Source organism: Megascapheus bottae, chromosome 11 (assembly GCF_031878675.1).
Source record: "Megascapheus bottae isolate mThoBot1 chromosome 11, mThoBot2.hap1, whole genome shotgun sequence".
Lineage (NCBI taxonomy): Eukaryota > Metazoa > Chordata > Mammalia > Rodentia > Geomyidae > Megascapheus > Megascapheus bottae.
In genome coordinates this window covers 62,618,748-62,637,227 of record NC_143519.1, presented here as the reverse complement: position 1 = coordinate 62,637,227, position 18,480 = coordinate 62,618,748, and the positions used below count along the sequence as shown (strand labels likewise).

The 18,480-nt window shown below is 39.0% G+C and overlaps 1 protein-coding gene across 1 annotated transcript in view; it reads right to left on the bottom strand.

Annotated features, from left to right (window-relative positions):
• Nucleotides 1-18,480, bottom strand: part of Micu2 (mitochondrial calcium uptake 2) — an 87,460-nt gene that overhangs the window by 51,761 nt on the left and 17,219 nt on the right. The window contains exon 2 of the mRNA XM_090342405.1: nucleotides 3,903-4,041. Within this exon, the coding sequence (XP_090198531.1) occupies nucleotides 3,903-4,041 (139 nt within the window). The remainder of the gene's footprint in view (nucleotides 1-3,902; nucleotides 4,042-18,480) is intronic.

Sequence of the window (18,480 nt, the reverse complement as noted above, 5' to 3'; positions counted from 1 at the left end):
GAAGAGCCAAGATCACCTGAAACTATCATGAAGAGATGGTTTGCTTAAGGCCTACTAATTGCTTTTAATAAAGAATCATTTGCAAAAAGACAAATAGGTAAATATGAATTTAAAATTTAGTAAATCTTAGATTTTTTTTTTTATTTTTCTGTTCACACACAGACACCATGGGTCAGTGGGTTGGCCCTGTTTCTCCTAGTTCTATTGTTTTATGATCCTCAGGAATGTACCCAAGATTCTTCATCTTCTTATCCATGATGAAAAATGAAGATGAGGGCCATCATATGCATAAAGGATGCATTATTGGGCCTTCAAAATTACTGAATTCTTGATTTGGTTAAATGCCTTCTGATAGTTTAATTGCATTCCAATGAATAATAAAAGTGGGCATGTTATAATCTTTAATCATGATTTAATTATTCTAATATATTTACAGTGACTGTTTTGAAGTTTTTTTGTGCCAAGTCTGGTATCTGATTTCAGGGCACAGTTTCAGTTCCCTCTTTTTCCCATTGGGGTCATTTTTCCTGTTTCTTTGCCTGTCTTAAACTTCTGGTTGGAACCTGAACATTTTAGATAATATTCTATAGTAAATCTGGGTATTAATTCTCTCTTCTCCTAGGGCTTATTTTTGTTATTTGTTTGTTTGCTTATTTATGTATTTATTTATGCCAGAACTTGGGCTTGTCCTTAGTGTTGTCCTTCAATTTTTTTCACTAGGCGGGTGCTATACTACTTGAGTTGTAGCTCCACTTCCAGATTTTTGCTGGTTAATTGGAGATTAGAGTTGCACAGACTTTCCTTCCATGGCTGGATTCAAATTAAGATCCTAAGATTTGAGACTCCAGGGTAGCTATGATCACAGGCATGCTTTGCTTCAGATATTCCTTAATTTGCAGTGTAATCTTGGGACCATCACCAGAGGCTTTAAATGATTGATTGATTGATTGATTGGTTTATATTACTTTTAGTGGGCAGCTTGTTCACTTTTATTAAGAAAAATTCCATGGTGTGAACAGACTAACATGTACCCATCTTGTTACTAATGGAAACTTGAATTGTTTCCAGCTTTTCTGTTAGCCTAACACTGCTGCCATGGGTGTTCTTTTGTTGTTGTTGTTGTTGGCTGTAGGACTTGAACTCTGGGCCTGGGAGTTGTCCCTGAGCTCTTCAGCTCAAGGCTACTGCGCTATCCATTTAAGCCATAGCACCACTTTCAGTTTTCTAGAGGTTAATTGGAGATAACAGTCTCAACTTTTGTTGTGCCCAGGCTGGCTGTGAACCTCGATCCTCAGATTTCAGCTTTCTGTATAGCTAGGATTATGGGCGTGAGCCACTGTACCCAGGAAGCTTCTTTTTTCTTTCTTTTTTTTTTTTTGCCAGTCTTGCTGGGGCTTGAACTCAGGACTTGAGCACTGTCCTTGGGCTTTCTCAAGTCTAGAGCTCTACCACTGGAGCCACAGCACCATTTCTGGCTTTTTTTTTTTTTTTTTAAATGTATGTTGTACTGAGGAATCTAACTCATGTCTTCATGCAAGCTAGGCAAGCACTCTACAATTAGGCTAAACACCTGGCCTATGGGTGTTCATATATATATACACATATATATGTATATATTCATTCTAGTGCGCATAGGCTGTGGTCCTGTTGGGATACATATACTCTATTACACTCCATGTGTATAGGCCTAAGAATGGAAATGCTAATCTTTGACTATACAAAGTAATTCCAAATTGTTTTCCATAGTTGTAAGGTCTGCTGAAAGGAAACTCCACGCAGTTCAGGAGAAGAGGGTTTATTGTATGAGGAAAGAGCAGACTCTTGCTGCCCAAGATGGAGTCGGGAGAACAAGAGAGCTTATGGCAGGAAGTGAGAGATTATATACGGGGAGGGGTATAGCCACAGTGGAACTGGATGTGATCTCAGAGGATGGGGAAAAACCTCAGACTGGGGGACCTCCCCCTGTCCCCAGACATGCCAAGTTGCCAGGGTTATAGGTGCTGGGCGGGGATTTCAAGGGGGCAGGGGGAGAGAACCAAGGGAAGAAATCATTTTTTCCAGGCGGACCTAATAATAGTAATAGTTTCTTTTCCTTCCTTCCTTCCTTCCTTCTTTCCTTCTTTCCTTCCTTTCTTCCTTTTTTGTGCTGGTTCTGGGGTTTGAACTCAGGCCAGGATATGGTCCCTGAGTTTCTTTTATTCAAGGCTAGTGTGGTATCACTTGAGTCACACAGCTCCATTTCCAGCTTTTTCAATAGTTTAGTGGAGGTAAGAGTCTCATAAACTTTCCTGCCTGGGCAGTGATTCTCAGATCTCAGGCTTCTGAGTAGCTGGGTTTATAGGTATGAACCACCAGTGCCTGGCAGTAGTTATTTATTTATTTTTTTGTCAGAGCTGAAACTCAGTGCCTTGCACTTGTCAGGCTCTTCCATTGAGCTAAATCACCAACCCAAATATTATCAATTTTTATTTCAAATCAAAGCTATATAAAAGTCTGTATGATCTACATCTCTGGTGATACACATTCTCTTCAACCTTTGCTGCCAATCTAATAGGTATAAAATAATCTTATTGCAGTTACTAACAAGGGTACACATGTTCATGTTTACTATTTCCTCTCTGTTAATGGTTCTTTATTTCTGTACATTTTTTAAGCTGAGTCACACACACACACACACACGCCTTATTCTATCCTTCTCCATTCTCCATAGTTGATATGTGAGCTCTTTATTTTTTCTTATGGTTTTAGGAATCAAACCCAAGGCCTCATACATTCTAGGTAAGCATACTGAGCTACATTCTTGGCTCTTAAGAAAGCTCTTTAGCTGGATCTAGAAACTGACTTAAAAGCTGATTAAGGAAAACATTTTACACTTCTTGGACAAAGAATAATAAATTTGTAAAGGAGTGACAGGACAAATAGATCTCTGTACTGAGGTAAATTCTAGGAATGTCATTAGATAGAGATATATAGGGAGTGTTGAGGCAAGTGGAGATAAAGGTTACTTCAAAGAATTTGCTAATTGGGGCTGCAATGTATTATGCCAATTGCCAGTCTGGTGATCAAGGCTATTTTTCTGGTCTTGTTGTGAAGGACCTTTCTCCTCAAAGAATCTTTATGGCTTGTTGTGTGAAAGAAAAAAGAAAGAAGTCAAATGGCTCTTCTGAAGTTAAAGTTCCTCAAGTAATGTCGGATTGAAATGATCATTATGCCATTTGGCATATACTGGAATGGCATGTCCTTAACTCTAATTATTTACCTTTTCTTTACTGTAATTTAGTATAGAAATATTACATTTTATATGTAAGTAAATTTTGTCAGGTTTTGGTTTATCTTTACAATTTCTCTGAGGCAATTAGTTTTTGGTAAACAGAAATTCCAATTTTAGTATGTTTGAATTTTATCTTTTTTTTTTTTTTTGTCAGTCATGGGGCTTGAACTCGGCCTGGGCACTGTCCCTGAGCTCTTCAGCTCAAGGACACTGCCCTACCCCTTGAGCCATGGTACTACTTCTAGTTTCCTAGAGGTTAATGGGACATAAGAGTCTCAGTGATTTTTAGTGCCCAGGCAGGCTTTGAACCATGATCCTTAGCTCTCAGTCTTCTGAGTAGCTAGGGTTACAGGCGTGAACCACTGTATCTGGCAGTCCATTTTTCTTTTTTTAACCTCTTGCTCTGTGGACAGGAGTAATGATGAAGCTGTTGGCAATTTTCAAAAGTAAGTTTTCAATCTTAAAATTTGATTAGTTTGTTTATTTGGGACAACAGGGTTTCATTAAGATTGACCTGGAACTTGTAACCATCCTGTCTCTCCCTCCCAAGTGTGGGGATTACAGGAGTGTGTGCTACCATACTCAGAGTTAAAAACAAACAAACAAGTAATAAATAATGAATTCAACTCACGTTCCATCTGATCAAACATTACTGAGAAGAGGAAGTCTCGTGGTGTCATGTAATATTCTCCTTCATGTTCCAGGGAAGAAAACTGCATAAACCGCTGTTTACGAAGGGACACTTTTTCTATTGTTTCACAGTCACTTTTCTAAAAAATATAATAAAAATAAATGTTTTTAAGTATTTCTTAACTCAATTACTTTTGGAATAGTAATCTCTTTGAGGGGGGGGGTCATGAGGCTTGAACTTGGGCCCTGGGCGCTATCCCTGACCTCTTCAGTTCAAGGCTACCGCCCTACTCTTGGGTCTTGGCATTGTCCCTGAGGTCTTAAGCTCAAGGCTACTACTCTATCCTAGAGCAAAGCCCCACTTCCAATTTTCTAGAGATTAATTGGAGATAAAAGTCTTAAGTCTCAAGTCCTTTTGTGCCCAGGCTGGCTTTGAACCTTGATTCTCAGCTCTCAGCCTCCTGAGTAGCTAAGATTACAGGTGTGAGCCATTGTATTTGGCTTGGAATAGTAATTTTTATGTTACATCTGACAACTCTAAAAGTTTTAAATCATTTGGCAAATATTTACTCATATTTTCCCTGTACCATTAGCCACAGAGGTTACAGCATAAGAACCTGAACAAAGTTACATTCCAGAGTGGGAGAATACTAGTAAGTATATAAATTAATGTAAGATGGTGAGAAGTGACACACAAGTCTCTTAGAAGGCCAGAAAGGGAACCACTTAATTGCTTGCTACACTTAAGAAAGGTATCTAAGAGCATGAAATATTTAACTGGAAATCAATAAATGAGCAGATTTCCAGTCAGGGAACAATGGTCAAACAAACCGTGGCAAGGTTAGTTCTAATCTCTGGGAAGCCAAGCTGGTATAAAGAGTCTTAAGGGCATGTGACAAAAATGGAAGAAGAGAAGAGCAGAATATCATCAAGGTTTTGACATTTTCTTTTGTTAATTTATTCAATAGCCATCATATAGGTAAGATATGAAGGCTTACATGGATATACAGAAATACCATGATCCAGCACATATGCTTAATCTTCATATCAATATAATAAACTTGATTAGTTTTAAAACTTCAGCGTCTCAAAATGTTAAATTAAAAATGATATTCTCTTTCTGGTCAGAACATATTTCTCCTTCCTCTTTTTTTTTTGTTGTTGTTTTGTTGTTGCTGATCTTGGGATTTGAACTAAAAGTCTGGGTGCTATCTCTGTGCCTTTTTTTTTTTGCTCAGGGCCAGTGTTCTACCACTTGAGACATAGTTCCACTTCTGGCTTCTAGGTAGATAATTGGAGATAGGAATTTCGTGGACTTTCCTGGTGGGCTGGCTTTGAATCATGATCCTCAGATTTCAGCTTCCTGAGTAGCTAGAATACAGGCATAACAGAGTAATGCCTGGCTCCTTCATTATTTCATCTGGAAGTTTATCAGCTCTTATAGTAGGATATCGAATTCCATATAAGTACTAAGATCCACTGACTCATTTCTTTGTAAACTGGAAATGTCTTTGATTTTTATGCGCACACTGGCCTAAAACTATAATAGCTCAGTCTTGCCTCCTAAATAGCTAGGATCACAGGTCTGAGCCACTATGTGCTGAATGTGTAGAGCTAGCAGAAATGCAGGGTGTCGCATTAGTTTCACTTTCTTTTCTTTTTTTCTCTTTCTTTTTTGCTGGTCCTGGGCTCTGTCTCTGAACTTATTTAAGTTCAAGGCTAGCACTCTAGCACTTGAGCCACAATGTCACTTCTGGCTTTTTTGAGTAGTTTATTGGAGATAAGAGTCTCACAGACTTTCCTGCCTGGGCTGGCTTTGAACAGCGATCCTCAGATCGCAGCCTCTAGAGTAGCTAAGATTACAGGTGTGAGCAACCAGAGCCTGGCTCTTTTCATTCTTGGTGGTACTCAAGAGTTTTGCACTTGCAAGGCAAGCACTCTACTGTTTTAGTCATGCTTCCGGTCCTTTCTACTCTATTGTTTTTGAAACAGGCTCCCTTCTTGCCTGAGCCAGCCTAGACTGAAAATTTCCCTCCTATTTATACTTCCTACTATCCCTAGAATTACAAGTGTAAACCACCATACTCGGCCTTTTCTGATGGGGTCTCAAAGAACTTTTTGTCCACATTAGAACCAGTCTCCAGCTTTCTCTCTAGGCTAACAGGTGTGAGACATTATGTCCAGCTGAAAATAGTTCCACTTCTAAGGCCCTTCGTTTCCCACAAGGCTAAACTCTCCTATGCCTCATTTGATCGTTGGGTTATATGTAATCCTCCTTTGGAATTCCAAAATCAATTTTCATGCTATGTGAAGATTAAAGTTGCCTTGTTCGATATTCTTCCCACATCATGTGGCAGGGAAAAAGAGGTCCTATGTCCTCTATCCTCTCTGTTTTGACAAGATTGCCAAGGACTCTGAAGGGATTCCTTTGGAGATTTTAATTGCTAAAAGACTGATCTGGCTCTTTCCACCATCTTGGAATCTGTGGAGGCCTTTTGGGAACTGGACTTCTAAAAGGCAAAATGTTTCTGGAAAGCTGTGATGCAAGGCCATTTTTGCTAGCTATAAGCAATGTCTCTGGAATGGAAGGGAGCACACAGAGTGATCTGGGGAAAGGTAACGTGCCCATGGACACAGTGGCATGGTTCATGCCAAATTCCAAAGCAACCTTCCTGCTAAGGCCATTGGTCACAGAATCCATGTGATGCTGTACTCCTCCAGAATTTAAACTAATGAAAATTAAATAAATCTGTAAAAAAAAAAAAAAAAAAGACTGATCTGATTCAAGTGTAGATAGCCTTGTGCTAGTGTACTGCTTCAGGTCTAATCAAGATATGTAGAAATAGAACTGGAACTGGGATATGCCATGATTTCTGTGCTGAGTGCCAGAGTTATCAAAAAACTCCAACCTCAAACTCTTCAGTTAAACACACACATGATTTTCTTTTCATTCTTTCTTTTTTCTTTTCTTTTTCTTCTTCTTTTTTTAAACTGTCGTGGGGCTTGAACTCAGGCTGGGTGCTGTCCCTAAGCTCTTCAGCTCCAGGCTAGCACTCTACTACTTGAGCCACAGCACCACTTCTGGTTTGGTGATTAATTAGAGAGAAGAGTCTCTCTCAGAGGTTTTAGTGCCCAGGCTGGCTTTGAACTGTGATCCTCAGATCTCAGCCTCCTGAGTGGCTGGATTATAGGTGTGAACCACTAGTACCTGGCTGAGACCTGGTTCATTCTTAAAAACAAAAATAGGAATAAGCCAAAGTGATGTCAACATCCAATCTGGAGTAGATGAAGAATCAGTGGAAATTCTTAATTGCCAATTTCATATAGAGTAATTCTTTCTTTACTTTGATGGTTACCCTTTTAAAGTTCTGAATCTAACCGAATTAAAACTTTTCAAATTTCATTTTTAATTTAAATTGTATTGTTAGGGTAATGTATAGAGGGGTTATAGCTACATTCATAAGGTATTAAGTACATTACTTCTTGAACACTGTTACCCCTTCCCATCTTTTTCCCCCCCCATACCTCCTCCAAGTTATAAAGTTCATTTCCAAGATATTGCCTTGTGACTATTGCTGTTTCACTGGTTCATCCTTTTTCCTTGCTGCCTCATCTTGTTTTTCCCCTTTCCTTCCCTGATTTAAATAAACATGTATACAATGCAATAGGTACCAAAGTTAGATACAGTAGCAACAGAGGATAAACCATAAGGAGGAAAAAAAAGAATAAAGAAATGTTAACATAGTACATTAAAAACAACCATAAGGATAAATCTCGTTTCCCAATCCTAGAGTTCATGCTCCTTAGCCTCATTTTTTTAAATATTGTGATTAATAGAAGGATTACATTATATTCACCAGATAGAAGGTGCATAACTTCACAAACATTGATATCCTTTCTTATGACATGGTCCCCATTTCCCTCCCACCCTCCCCCAGCCTCATTCTTTATGGTCATATGCATGTAGGTTTTGAGCTATTGGGCTCCTCTGCTAGAAAAATCCTAGATGTACCCAAATTGGATCAAATGAGGGAAACCATGGAGCCTATGTTCCTTTGGGTCTGGCTTATTTCACTTAATACGATTTTTTCCAAGTCTTTCCATTTCCTTACAAATGGGGCAATGTCATTCTTTCTGATGTCAGCATAGAATTCCATTGTGTATAATAAGTACCACATCTTCTTGATCCAATCACCTATTGAGGGGCATCTGGGTTGGTTCCATATATTAACTGTGGTAAATAATGCTGCAATGCACATGGTTGTGCTGGTAGGTTTAGTATGGCCTTGTTTCTGGACATTCAGGTAAATGCCCAGGAATGGGATTGCTAGGTCATAGGAGAGCTCTATGTTTAGTTTTTTGAGGAACCGCCATACTGCTTTCCAGCGTGTTGAATGAGTTTACTCTCCCACCAACAGTGTAGTATCGATTCCTTCTAGGGAATGACTTGGAAAGTGTTTAAGTGTACCATGTGATGGTGCATCTTACCCTACTTTCCTCTGGTGTATACCCATTATAAACTTCTGTAAATATTTTTGGCTTTTGTTTTTGTGTTTTGTGCCAGGACTGGGGCTTGAACTCAGGGCCTATTGCTCTCATTTTGCTTTTTGCTCATGGCTGGTATATTACCACTTAAGTCATGCTTCCAGCCCTAGTTTTTCTCCTCCTCCTCCTCTTTTTCTTCCTCTTCCTCCTCTTCTTCTTCCTCCTCCTCCTCCTCCTCCTCCTCCTCCTCCTCCTCCTCCTCCTCCTCCTCCTCCTCTTCTTCTTCTTCTTCTTCTTCTTCTTCTTCTTCTTCTTCTTCTTGTTTTGATTGTCTGTTTGTTTGCCAGTCCTGGGCTTGAGCTCAGGGTCTGAGCACTGTCCTTGGACTTTCTCAAGGCAACAGCTCTACCACTTGAGCCTCAGTACCACTTCCAGCTTTTTTCTACGTATGAGGTACCAAGGAATTGGACCTGGGTCTTCATGCATGCTAGGCAAGCACTCTACCACTAGGCCAAACTCCCGGCCACTAATTTTTCTATTTTGTCAGTAAATTATGGTAATCTCCATTATCAGCATGGAATGGTTCACTGTTTTCCTAAGCACAATGCATTTATGAGTGGATATCTCCAAATGTCTTTAATGCTTATTGTGCACTAAAAAATATTCACAAACAATAGATGGAAGCCCTAGAGCCTGACCAAGAGATAGGGTGGAAAATGGCATAAAACAGATATGGCTACAATGGTCTGGACCAATCTAAGTTCCAAACCATTACCAATATAGGAACCCTAGCTGTAGTGATGGGATGATCTTCAGTCACTGAAAAACTATGTAGAGAATACACTGCTTAAAATGTAGGAAATGTTGTTATTGTATCTGACTTTGGTAACTGGTGTATTGTATATACAGTTATTTGTTTATCTGAATTAGGGAAGGGAAGAGGAACAACAAGATGATGAGGCAAAGAACAAAGGGTGAACCAGTGTAACAGTGATATTCATAAGACTGTATATTTGAAATGAACTTTACACCTTGGGGGGAGAGGAAAGTAGGAAAAGAACATGCATGGGAAGGGGTAACAATGTTCAAGAAGAAATGTACTCACTACCTTATGAATGTAACTGTAACACCTCTATACATCACCCTGACAATAAATAAATAAATAAAATGTAGGGAAAGGTGAAATAATATAGTATTAACAGTTCTAAATGTAAATCTCTCATAAGAAAAAAATGTTTTCTTGTTTATAAGGATAACTTCAGTTATCTGGAGGATTCATGACATGGCATCATTCAGACTTCACTGTCTGACTTACTGACATCCAAATACTTTGTAGAATATGTGCTTCAGAAAAATACCAGGGCTGTGTTTATATAAGCTGAAAATGATTAGAGCTGTGAGTGAAAACAGAATGTCTTTCACAAAAAATACAAGAAGACATAGTTTGGCACTGTCATAAACACTGTTACATGTCAAATAAAATTAAAACACAAGATGCAAATGCTTTCATCTTTCCAATAATGTCAACATACATTTTTAAAGAGCCCACCATTAGTTCACTCTTAAGTCATAATGAGGTATCACAGAAAAGAACCCATGAATAACAATTCAATGTGCTGGCACACAGGATGTCAAGAACAATGTGATGGTTATCATCCCCTGAGGTTAAGACAATTGCTAACAGAGATTAAAAAAAAAGTACCATAAGACAAATTTTGAACAATTTAGTTTGGATGTACATTTTAGTACAACTGTTGCTACTCATGTCTAAAATTCTTGTAAGGAATATGGAAGTATTCAAAACTATAGAGGAGCCGGGTGTGGTGGCTCATGCCTCTAATCCTAGCTACTTAGGAGGCTGAGATCCGAGGATCATGGTTCAAAGCCAGCCCCTGCACTAAAGAAAAGACTCTTATCTCCAATGAATACAATTAATCCTAGAAAACAGGAAGTGGGCTCTTGTTCCAGGGGGTAGGGTGGGTAGCCTTGAGCTGAAGAGTTCACACAATGCCCAGATCTATAACACCCCCCCCCCCACAAAAAAACCTAAAACTATACAGGATATATTAGCTCTGGAAAATGTCAGATTCTCCAAGTGGTGTAAGATCTGATGTACAAACCAAGCTTAAAGTTTTGTTTTTTTTTTAAACCATCTTTAGATTTTACTCTGAAATTTACAGGAAATATATATGGAAATGAAACTGGACTAATTTTTTCTGTCTAGTTCCATCTCCCTCCCAAAACATAATCTACCTTCCTAGAATTAACTCTTTAATTAAAAAAAAATCACTTTAAAAGCTGGGTATGGTGGCTTATAACTGTAATCCTAGTTACTTAGGAGGCTGAGACCTGAGGATCCTGGTTCAAAGTCAGTCCGATCACTAAAGTTTGTGAGACTCTTATCTTCACTTGACCAACAGATAACCAGAAATGGTCCTGTGGCTCAAGGGATAGGACAGTAGCCTTGAGCTGAAGAGCTCAGGGACAGAGTCTAGGCCCAGAGTTCAAGCCCCACGATTGGCCCCCCCTCCCCCAAAAAATCTACAAATTTATGACAGAGCAGTAAGTCAAAAATTTTAAAAACCTCCTTGCCTCTCTCCCAACCTGACAAAATCCAAAATTTAAAAAGAACAAAGTAGCTATGCTAAAGTCTTAAACTTTAATTTCTTGGAGAGGAACTTCTAGGTACTAGATATCTGGACACCACTATAAGACCACACTCAGGCTGAAAAAGTTTGTTCTTCTGGAAGAAGAGTGCAGTGTAGGGCAAAGGTGGAATTCTGAGCTTCTGTACTGGCTTGGGGGGTACACAGTGTAATTGGAAGAAGCATCACTCACACTGTAGTGGTGTGACTGTCCCGTAATGGCCATGAAGTGCACCAAGGAGGGGTTGTCGTAAAAGGTGTGATATAAGCTAGAGGTTGTACTGTCATGGGTATCTCCCAATGTACAAATGTTGAACAAGTCAGAGAATAGTATACAGTTGTTCTACCTGATATTCATTCCTAGCACTCACTAAGGCCCAACGTTTGCCATTTCTTCCCATGTCCTATCAAAGACAGAATCAATACCAGCATGTTATGGATTGGTTGGGCAGGGGAAAATACTGTATTAGTGGCCACAATAATCTATATTCTATAAACCGGGGACATCTCCTTAAACAACAACAACAACAAAAACCTCCAAAAATCATATTCTGAAAGAAAATACGGGATAGCAAAAGGAAAATTAGACTTTTTTTTTGTTTGATTGCCAGTCCTGGGGCTTGAACTCAGGGCCTGAGCACTGTCCTTGGGCTTTCTCAAAGCTGGAGCTCTACCACTTGAGCCACAGCACCACTTCCAGCTTTTTCTATGTATGGGGTACTGAGGAATCAAGCCTGGGTCTTTGTGCATGCTGGGCAAGCACTTTATCACTAGGCCAAACTCCTGGTCCCAAGACTTTTGGTTTTTGAGAAAGCCTTTATTCTAACACCAAAAGGAGCAGGATATCTGGCAACAGACTTTTTTATTTTTATTTTTAAACATTGTAGTGCAAAGATATGATGCAAATCAAGAGAAAGTCAAGAAATAAAGGAATAGAGAAAAATACCATTAAAAAACTTAAAAAATTAAGAAATTATGAAGATTACGCTGGGCGTGAGAAAGATTATCAATGCAGTTAATATATAGACTTATTTGGCAACACACAATAGAGATCACATTGAAAGCAGAAGAAAAGCAATTAGGAAAAGGAGCATCGCCATGTACGATACACATTGTATTTTAGAATGAGAAGGAACAAATCAAGTATTTGTTTATTTACTACTATCTTATATATCTATACTCTAAATCTGAATAATTCTTGAAGACCTGGTCTAAGGCTGATGAATTTGGCCAGGGCTGGTGATTCACACCAGTAATTCTAACTATTCAGGAAGTTGAAATCAGAGGATAAAGGCTCAAAACCAACCCAGGCAGGAAAGTCTGGGAGACTATCTTAAATAAACTACTTAAAAAAAAGTGGCACTGTGGCTCAAGAGGTAGAGTGCTAGCCAAAAAAAAGCTCATACACAGCACCCAGGCCCAGAGTTCTAAGCCCCAGGACTGACAAAAAAAAAAAAAAAGAAAGAAAGAAAGAAAGAAAGAGGTATGATGTATGAAATTCCTTATTGCTGGACTCAACCTTTTAACAACTGTTCATTAAGGAGTTGGTAGTACTAAAACAAACCAAACACAACACAAAGACACAGTAGTTTAGACAGAATTTATCCCTGACTATATTTTAAAATTTGCTTTCTTTAAAAAATTACCTTCAAATAGTTTTACAAAGAAGTTTCAGTTTAGCCTGCTCATTCTGAGATTATTCTTAAAAGACACATACTGAATACTATGTGGGGGAAATAAGGTAGTATATACATATTGGGGACACTGAGCTCACTTAATCAAGAAGAAATTGTTTTGCTCCTCCTTACTCCAACCTGTTTATTATAAAGGGAACTTTTCTGGAAGGAATGGAATAAAGACGATTAATTTTAACCCTTTATCTGAATGAGATTTCATTAAAGACTTCTACAAATCTACTCTGTTAGCCAGTGTATACAATTTCATACAAATAACCAAATAACAGATGGATTGGCATGAGAAGCAGCTGCCTGAAGAAGGAGCTCTGCAGGGAGAAGAAGGGTATGGAACGCAGTAGAGATCAAAGAGCTGCTTCGGGCCTGTTGGTGGCTGTTATCCTAAACCTACCCAGGGACTGCATGCGTTTAGTCTCCTTAGCTGGGAAGTGGTGAGTGGGGGATGAATTCCTCACATTACTACAAAAGTTTGCTTCTCAAACCTGCATCTAATACTAAATATATGGGAGAGAAGGAACTGAAGAAATGTCAGGATTTGAGGCTACACTGAACATATGAGAACGATCCACATGGTTCTAGTTATATACAAAATGCTCCATGGATTTCAAGGATTACTTGTAATGCAGTAAGAAAAAAAAATGTGACAAAGGATTTAAGAGCAATGAGTGATGTGAACTGGATAAAAGAGATCTTTGAAAGCTAATGACTTCTGTTGAAACATTTCACTAGTTTATTGCCTTTAAAGCAACAGGTGCTTCACCATTCTGTCTACTTCTTATCCATGAAGTGACAAATTGGAAAGTTAGTTCTCTCTTTGTTAAACCTTCTTTGGTCTCTGTATTTCCCAAAAAAGAAGTGGAAAAAGAAAGGACATTTGTTGCAGTGTTACAGCTTTCAAAATGTTACTACATCTATATTACACTAGACAAAATATAGTAAGACAACTCATTGAAGGCTTTTATTTTGGTGTTTGTACCTATGTGGATGAAATACAGTTGCATTGTTATCTTTGGGTTTTCTGTGTAGTGACTAAAAGATTATCTTCTTTGCTTAAAGAAAACTTTATGGTTGGAAATTTTTACTCATTTGGTAGAACTTTTCCATCTTTTTCTGAACTAGGAAGATTTTACAGTCCATGAAACAAAAATACTGCCAGACTAAATTCAATATTCTCAGCATGTAACTATTACCCATGAAAAGTTCTAAAAAACGACCAGAATATTAGCAAAGGAGAAGTTTGGGCTAAGATGCTGTCCCTTAGCTTTTTAGCTTAGGCTGGTATTCCACCACTTGAGCCCTACCTCCACTTCTGGCTTTTGTTTTTTTGTTGTTGTTGTTATTAATATAACTATTACATTTACTAAAATTATCAACGATCATTTTAACAGTGTACATAATGTATAGAAATGCAGATTGATAGTAAATAAGAATAAGATATCAGACTATAATAACAAAATAGAGAAATAGAAACAGGAAGTTAAAAAATACTGATTTATAAGACAGGACCAAGAGGCATTATTACATTTTTATACACTAACAATTTTCCGGTTTGTGGAGAAAACCAAATGGATTGATTTCTTTTTTTCTTCAGTTTATAAGTTACCATTTGAAAGGCTTTTAACTGTATGTCATGACCAATCATTGGCTAAGGAAAAAAAATCAACTTATAGAGTACACATCAGCATTTTTCTCAGAATCGAATATATTAGACTGTATCATGAACAGTTATAGTGAGGGTAAGTTTCATTTTGTGGAACATTTTTCATTATCTACCTATAGAGAGACATTCGTGTGCATGCATGTGCATGCCTGCACACACACACACACCCATGTCATAATTTGAAAGCTTCTCTATAAGAGTAATAACAGAAAATATAAGCACACACTGGAAGACACAGAGAATGAAAGAATTAGGCCCCTTTGCAGCCTAACACATTCTTGCTCAGTGTAAAACATGTACAGTCCTCATGCTGCATCGGGGAAGTCTTTGTCTCTGCTTGGCTTTTGCTTTTTAACTGAAGATGTTTAATAGGCTTTCCTCTCTGGGCTGGGCTTCAAACCCCGGATCCTCAGCTCTCAGCCTCCTGAGTAGCTAAGATTAAAGGCATGAAACACCAGCACCTGGTTTCTTTAGCTTCCTTTCCAAAGGAAGAAGGGTGAGGGTAGCATTTCCTAAATGAAATACAATATGCTCATATATGTTAATTTTATATAAAAAAACACAGACCTGGAATTTCTGAGTAGAGTGGCTACTGTCAGGAGCTGTTGACAAATAAGGAAACAGCATCTCTCTCAGTAATTACTCCTTCCCATCTAGACTGCTTAGCAGAATATTCATTTCCCCTTCCTCCATTACTATTTCCAGGAAGTACTTCATAATGGCATATATTCTATAGTCTAAACAAAAAGTTTAAATGTTTCAAATGATTAAAAAAACTAAAGCTTTTTTATCTTACAAGTCTTTCTAAAAAAGTAATTTTATTTACTTATTTTTAAAAAAATTATCTTAGTGGGGTACTAGTGGTTCACACCTGTAATTCTAGTTACTTGGGAGGCTGAGAGCTGAGGATCATGATTTGAAACCAGCCCGGCCAGGAAAGTCCGTGAGACCATTCCGCCCCACCCTGGCTTTTTTGGCCAGTCATGGGGCTTGAACTTAGGACCTGAGCACTATCCTTGAGCTTTTTCAAGGCTAGTGCCCTACCACTTGAGCCAAAGCACCACTTCCAGCTTTTTTCTAGGTCTTTGTGCATGCTAGGCAAGTACTATACCACTAGGCCAAACTCCCAGCCCTCCTCATGAGATTCTTACCTCCAACTATCACCAGTAAATGAAGTGCTGTGGCCCAAAGTGGTACAGAGCTAACTTAAGCAGAGAGGCTCAGGGACAGTACCCACCCCCTTAAGCCCCACACCCAATTAAAAAAAAAATTCTTAAGAGCTGGGAGTATGGCCAGTGGTAGAGTGCTTGCCTAGCATGCATGAAGATCTGGGTTCAATTCCACGGTACCATATACATAGAAAAAGCCAGAAGTGGTGATGTGGCTAAGTGGAAGAGCTCTAGCCTTGAGAAAACCCAAAGATAGTGCTCAGGCCCAGAGCCCAAGCCCAGGACTGGCAAAAAAAAAAAAAAAAAAAAAAAAAATCCTTAAGAAGCTGTCCAAAGGAATTGCATTTAACATATCTTCACATCCCTCATGAGTAGTATAATACAAGACATGATTGAGTTATTTCAGCTTATTTTCCTTCACAGGATACTATACTTCTCTCTCTATAGTTAATCAACATCAACTTATTTAATAAATAATATATGTATCTTATGACCAACTACTGTACCTGAGATTAAAATAAATGATGTGCATTCCCTTCCTGATGGAAAAGCATTACAGAAAGTTTTGTTGGAAAAGACATATGAAAGAACAAGTAGCATGCAGCATATGCGTGTGTCCCACAAGGATAGATTTCAAGCTCTGGTCATTATTTTTTCAGGTTATTTATCAGCCATGACATTGTGAGTTTTACATTTCACAAGGAGATATGCATCACCAGTAACTTTCAAGATTACACAATTAAATTTAAATAGAAAACTAGTAACAGGTCTGGTATAAATAAATTTATCTGGATCGTGATCTTTGGGCAACTAAGAAATAAATGTACAGCAGTAACAAGGAACTTTTGTGACAGAAGCCATGATCTAATTTCAGGAACCTTATATACCATGCAAAAAGATCTCCTGGAAACTGAGAGCTTTAAGGAAGCCCGGGGAAAGTGCTGCTGTCAGAGGGCTGAGTCATAAAAACAGGCAGCCACTAAGGACAACAATGTTCAGGATATTGTTTCCTGCACTACGTGATGCAGTATGAAGCAAAGAAGGGATGGATTAAAGGATTCCAGTCCTTCCTCCCATGCCTTCTGGGGAACAGCTGCAGCCTGTATCTGAAGGTATCTCATAGTTTTGGAACTGCAGAAGGAAAGTGATTCATTCACAGATTATTTTGCCACACTGCCTCACGCTTCCACATTCTTGGTGATCCACCCCGAATGCCATCTCCCAATCCTCAGCAGATGGCTGTCACCTCCATTTGCTTCCTCAGCTTAAAAGAAATGCAGTTAGGATGGCTGTGCGAAGCCCGTGGCTGAAAGTGGATAGCAGTTTGCCTATCATCTCTCTCAAGACACACATTCTAATCCTATGTAAACTTTGGTTAAAGGCTGAAATTATTTTTAAAACGTGCAATGCACTTGATCACACATAAGAGAGAAAGGTAAATGAGAAGATAATGAAAGCTTCAATATAGGAGCAAATTTACAATTTCCTATTAAAAATAAGAAACTTCCTCCTCTTTCTTTTCTTTTCTTCTTTCTTTCTCTCTTTCTTCCTTCCTTCCTTCCTTCCTTCCTTCCTTCCTTCCTTCCTTCCTTCCTTCCTTCCTCCCTCCCTTCCTTCTTTCCCTCCCTCCCCCTCTCTCTCCCTCCCCCTCTCTCTCCCTCTCTCCCTCTCTCCCTCTCCCTCTCTCTCTCCCTCCCTCCCTCCCTCCCCCCCCCCCCCTCTCTCTCTCTCTCTCTCTCTCTTTTTCTTGTCCTGGGCTTGAACTCAGGGCCTGGGCACTGTCCTTGGGCTTCCTCAAGGCTAGTGTTCTACTACTTGACTACTTGAGCCACAGCACCACTTCTTTTTCTGTGTAAGTGGTGGTACTAGGGAATTGAACCTAGAACTTCATGCATGCTAGGTGAACACTCTACCACTAGGCCATATTCCTGGGCACAAAAAAACTATTTCTTAAAAAAAAAATTCAGACCTGTAAGTTGTTTTTTTTTTTTTTTGGTCAGTTATGGGGCTTGAACTCTGGGCCTAAGGGCTGTCCTTGAGATGAGCTCAAGGCTACTGCTCTATACATTGAGTCACTGTGTCACTTCTGGTTTTCTGGTGGTTAATTGGAGCTAAGAGTCTCAGGGGACTTTCATAGGGGCTGGCTTTGAACTGGGATCCTCGGATCTCAGCCTCCTGAGTAGCCAGTATTACAGGTGAGGGCCACCAGTGCCCAACAAGATCTGGAAGCTTGGCTCAAGTAGTAGAGCACCAGCCATAGTGTAAAAAGCTAAGAGAGAATGTAAAGTCGTGAGTTCAAGCTCCAGTTCTCCCTCTCTCTCTCTCTCTCTCTCTCTCTCTCTCTCTCTCTCTCTCTCTCTCTCTCTCTCTCTTTTTCCCTCCCTCCTTTCTTCCCTCCTTCCCTCCCTCAAATTCCACTTTTTCATGACTAGATGTTTGTTCAAAACAAATGTGCCACTTTCAAATGCTCACCTGATGCTTGCTAACATGACTTTTCTAAAACTAGTCTGCATTGTTGGGGTATCTTTAGCTCCAGTGTTCATTTGCTTGCCTTTAATCAGCATCAGTAAATATTTCAAAAGACAGAACAAGACTTGCTTCTGACTGTAATGAAAACATTTCAGAAGGCTAAACATGCAATATAGTTAATGGCTTCTTGTCCCCTTTCTCATTTGCTAACTTATTAAGAGTTAAAAGTTTCGGATTCTTTTCTGGAGTACCCAGTGGGGTTGGCTGTGTACTCCATGAACGTACAGAAGCCGAGTAATTTTAAGGTCTCATAACCCACTACCAGAATTCTCTCTTACTACATGGTTTCTCAAGAACAGACAGTACCTTTTGGTTTTATGTCCTCAGTTCCTAATTCATATTTATCACAGTTAAGTTTTTTTTGTAACCAGTCCTGGGCTTGACTCAGGCCCTACGC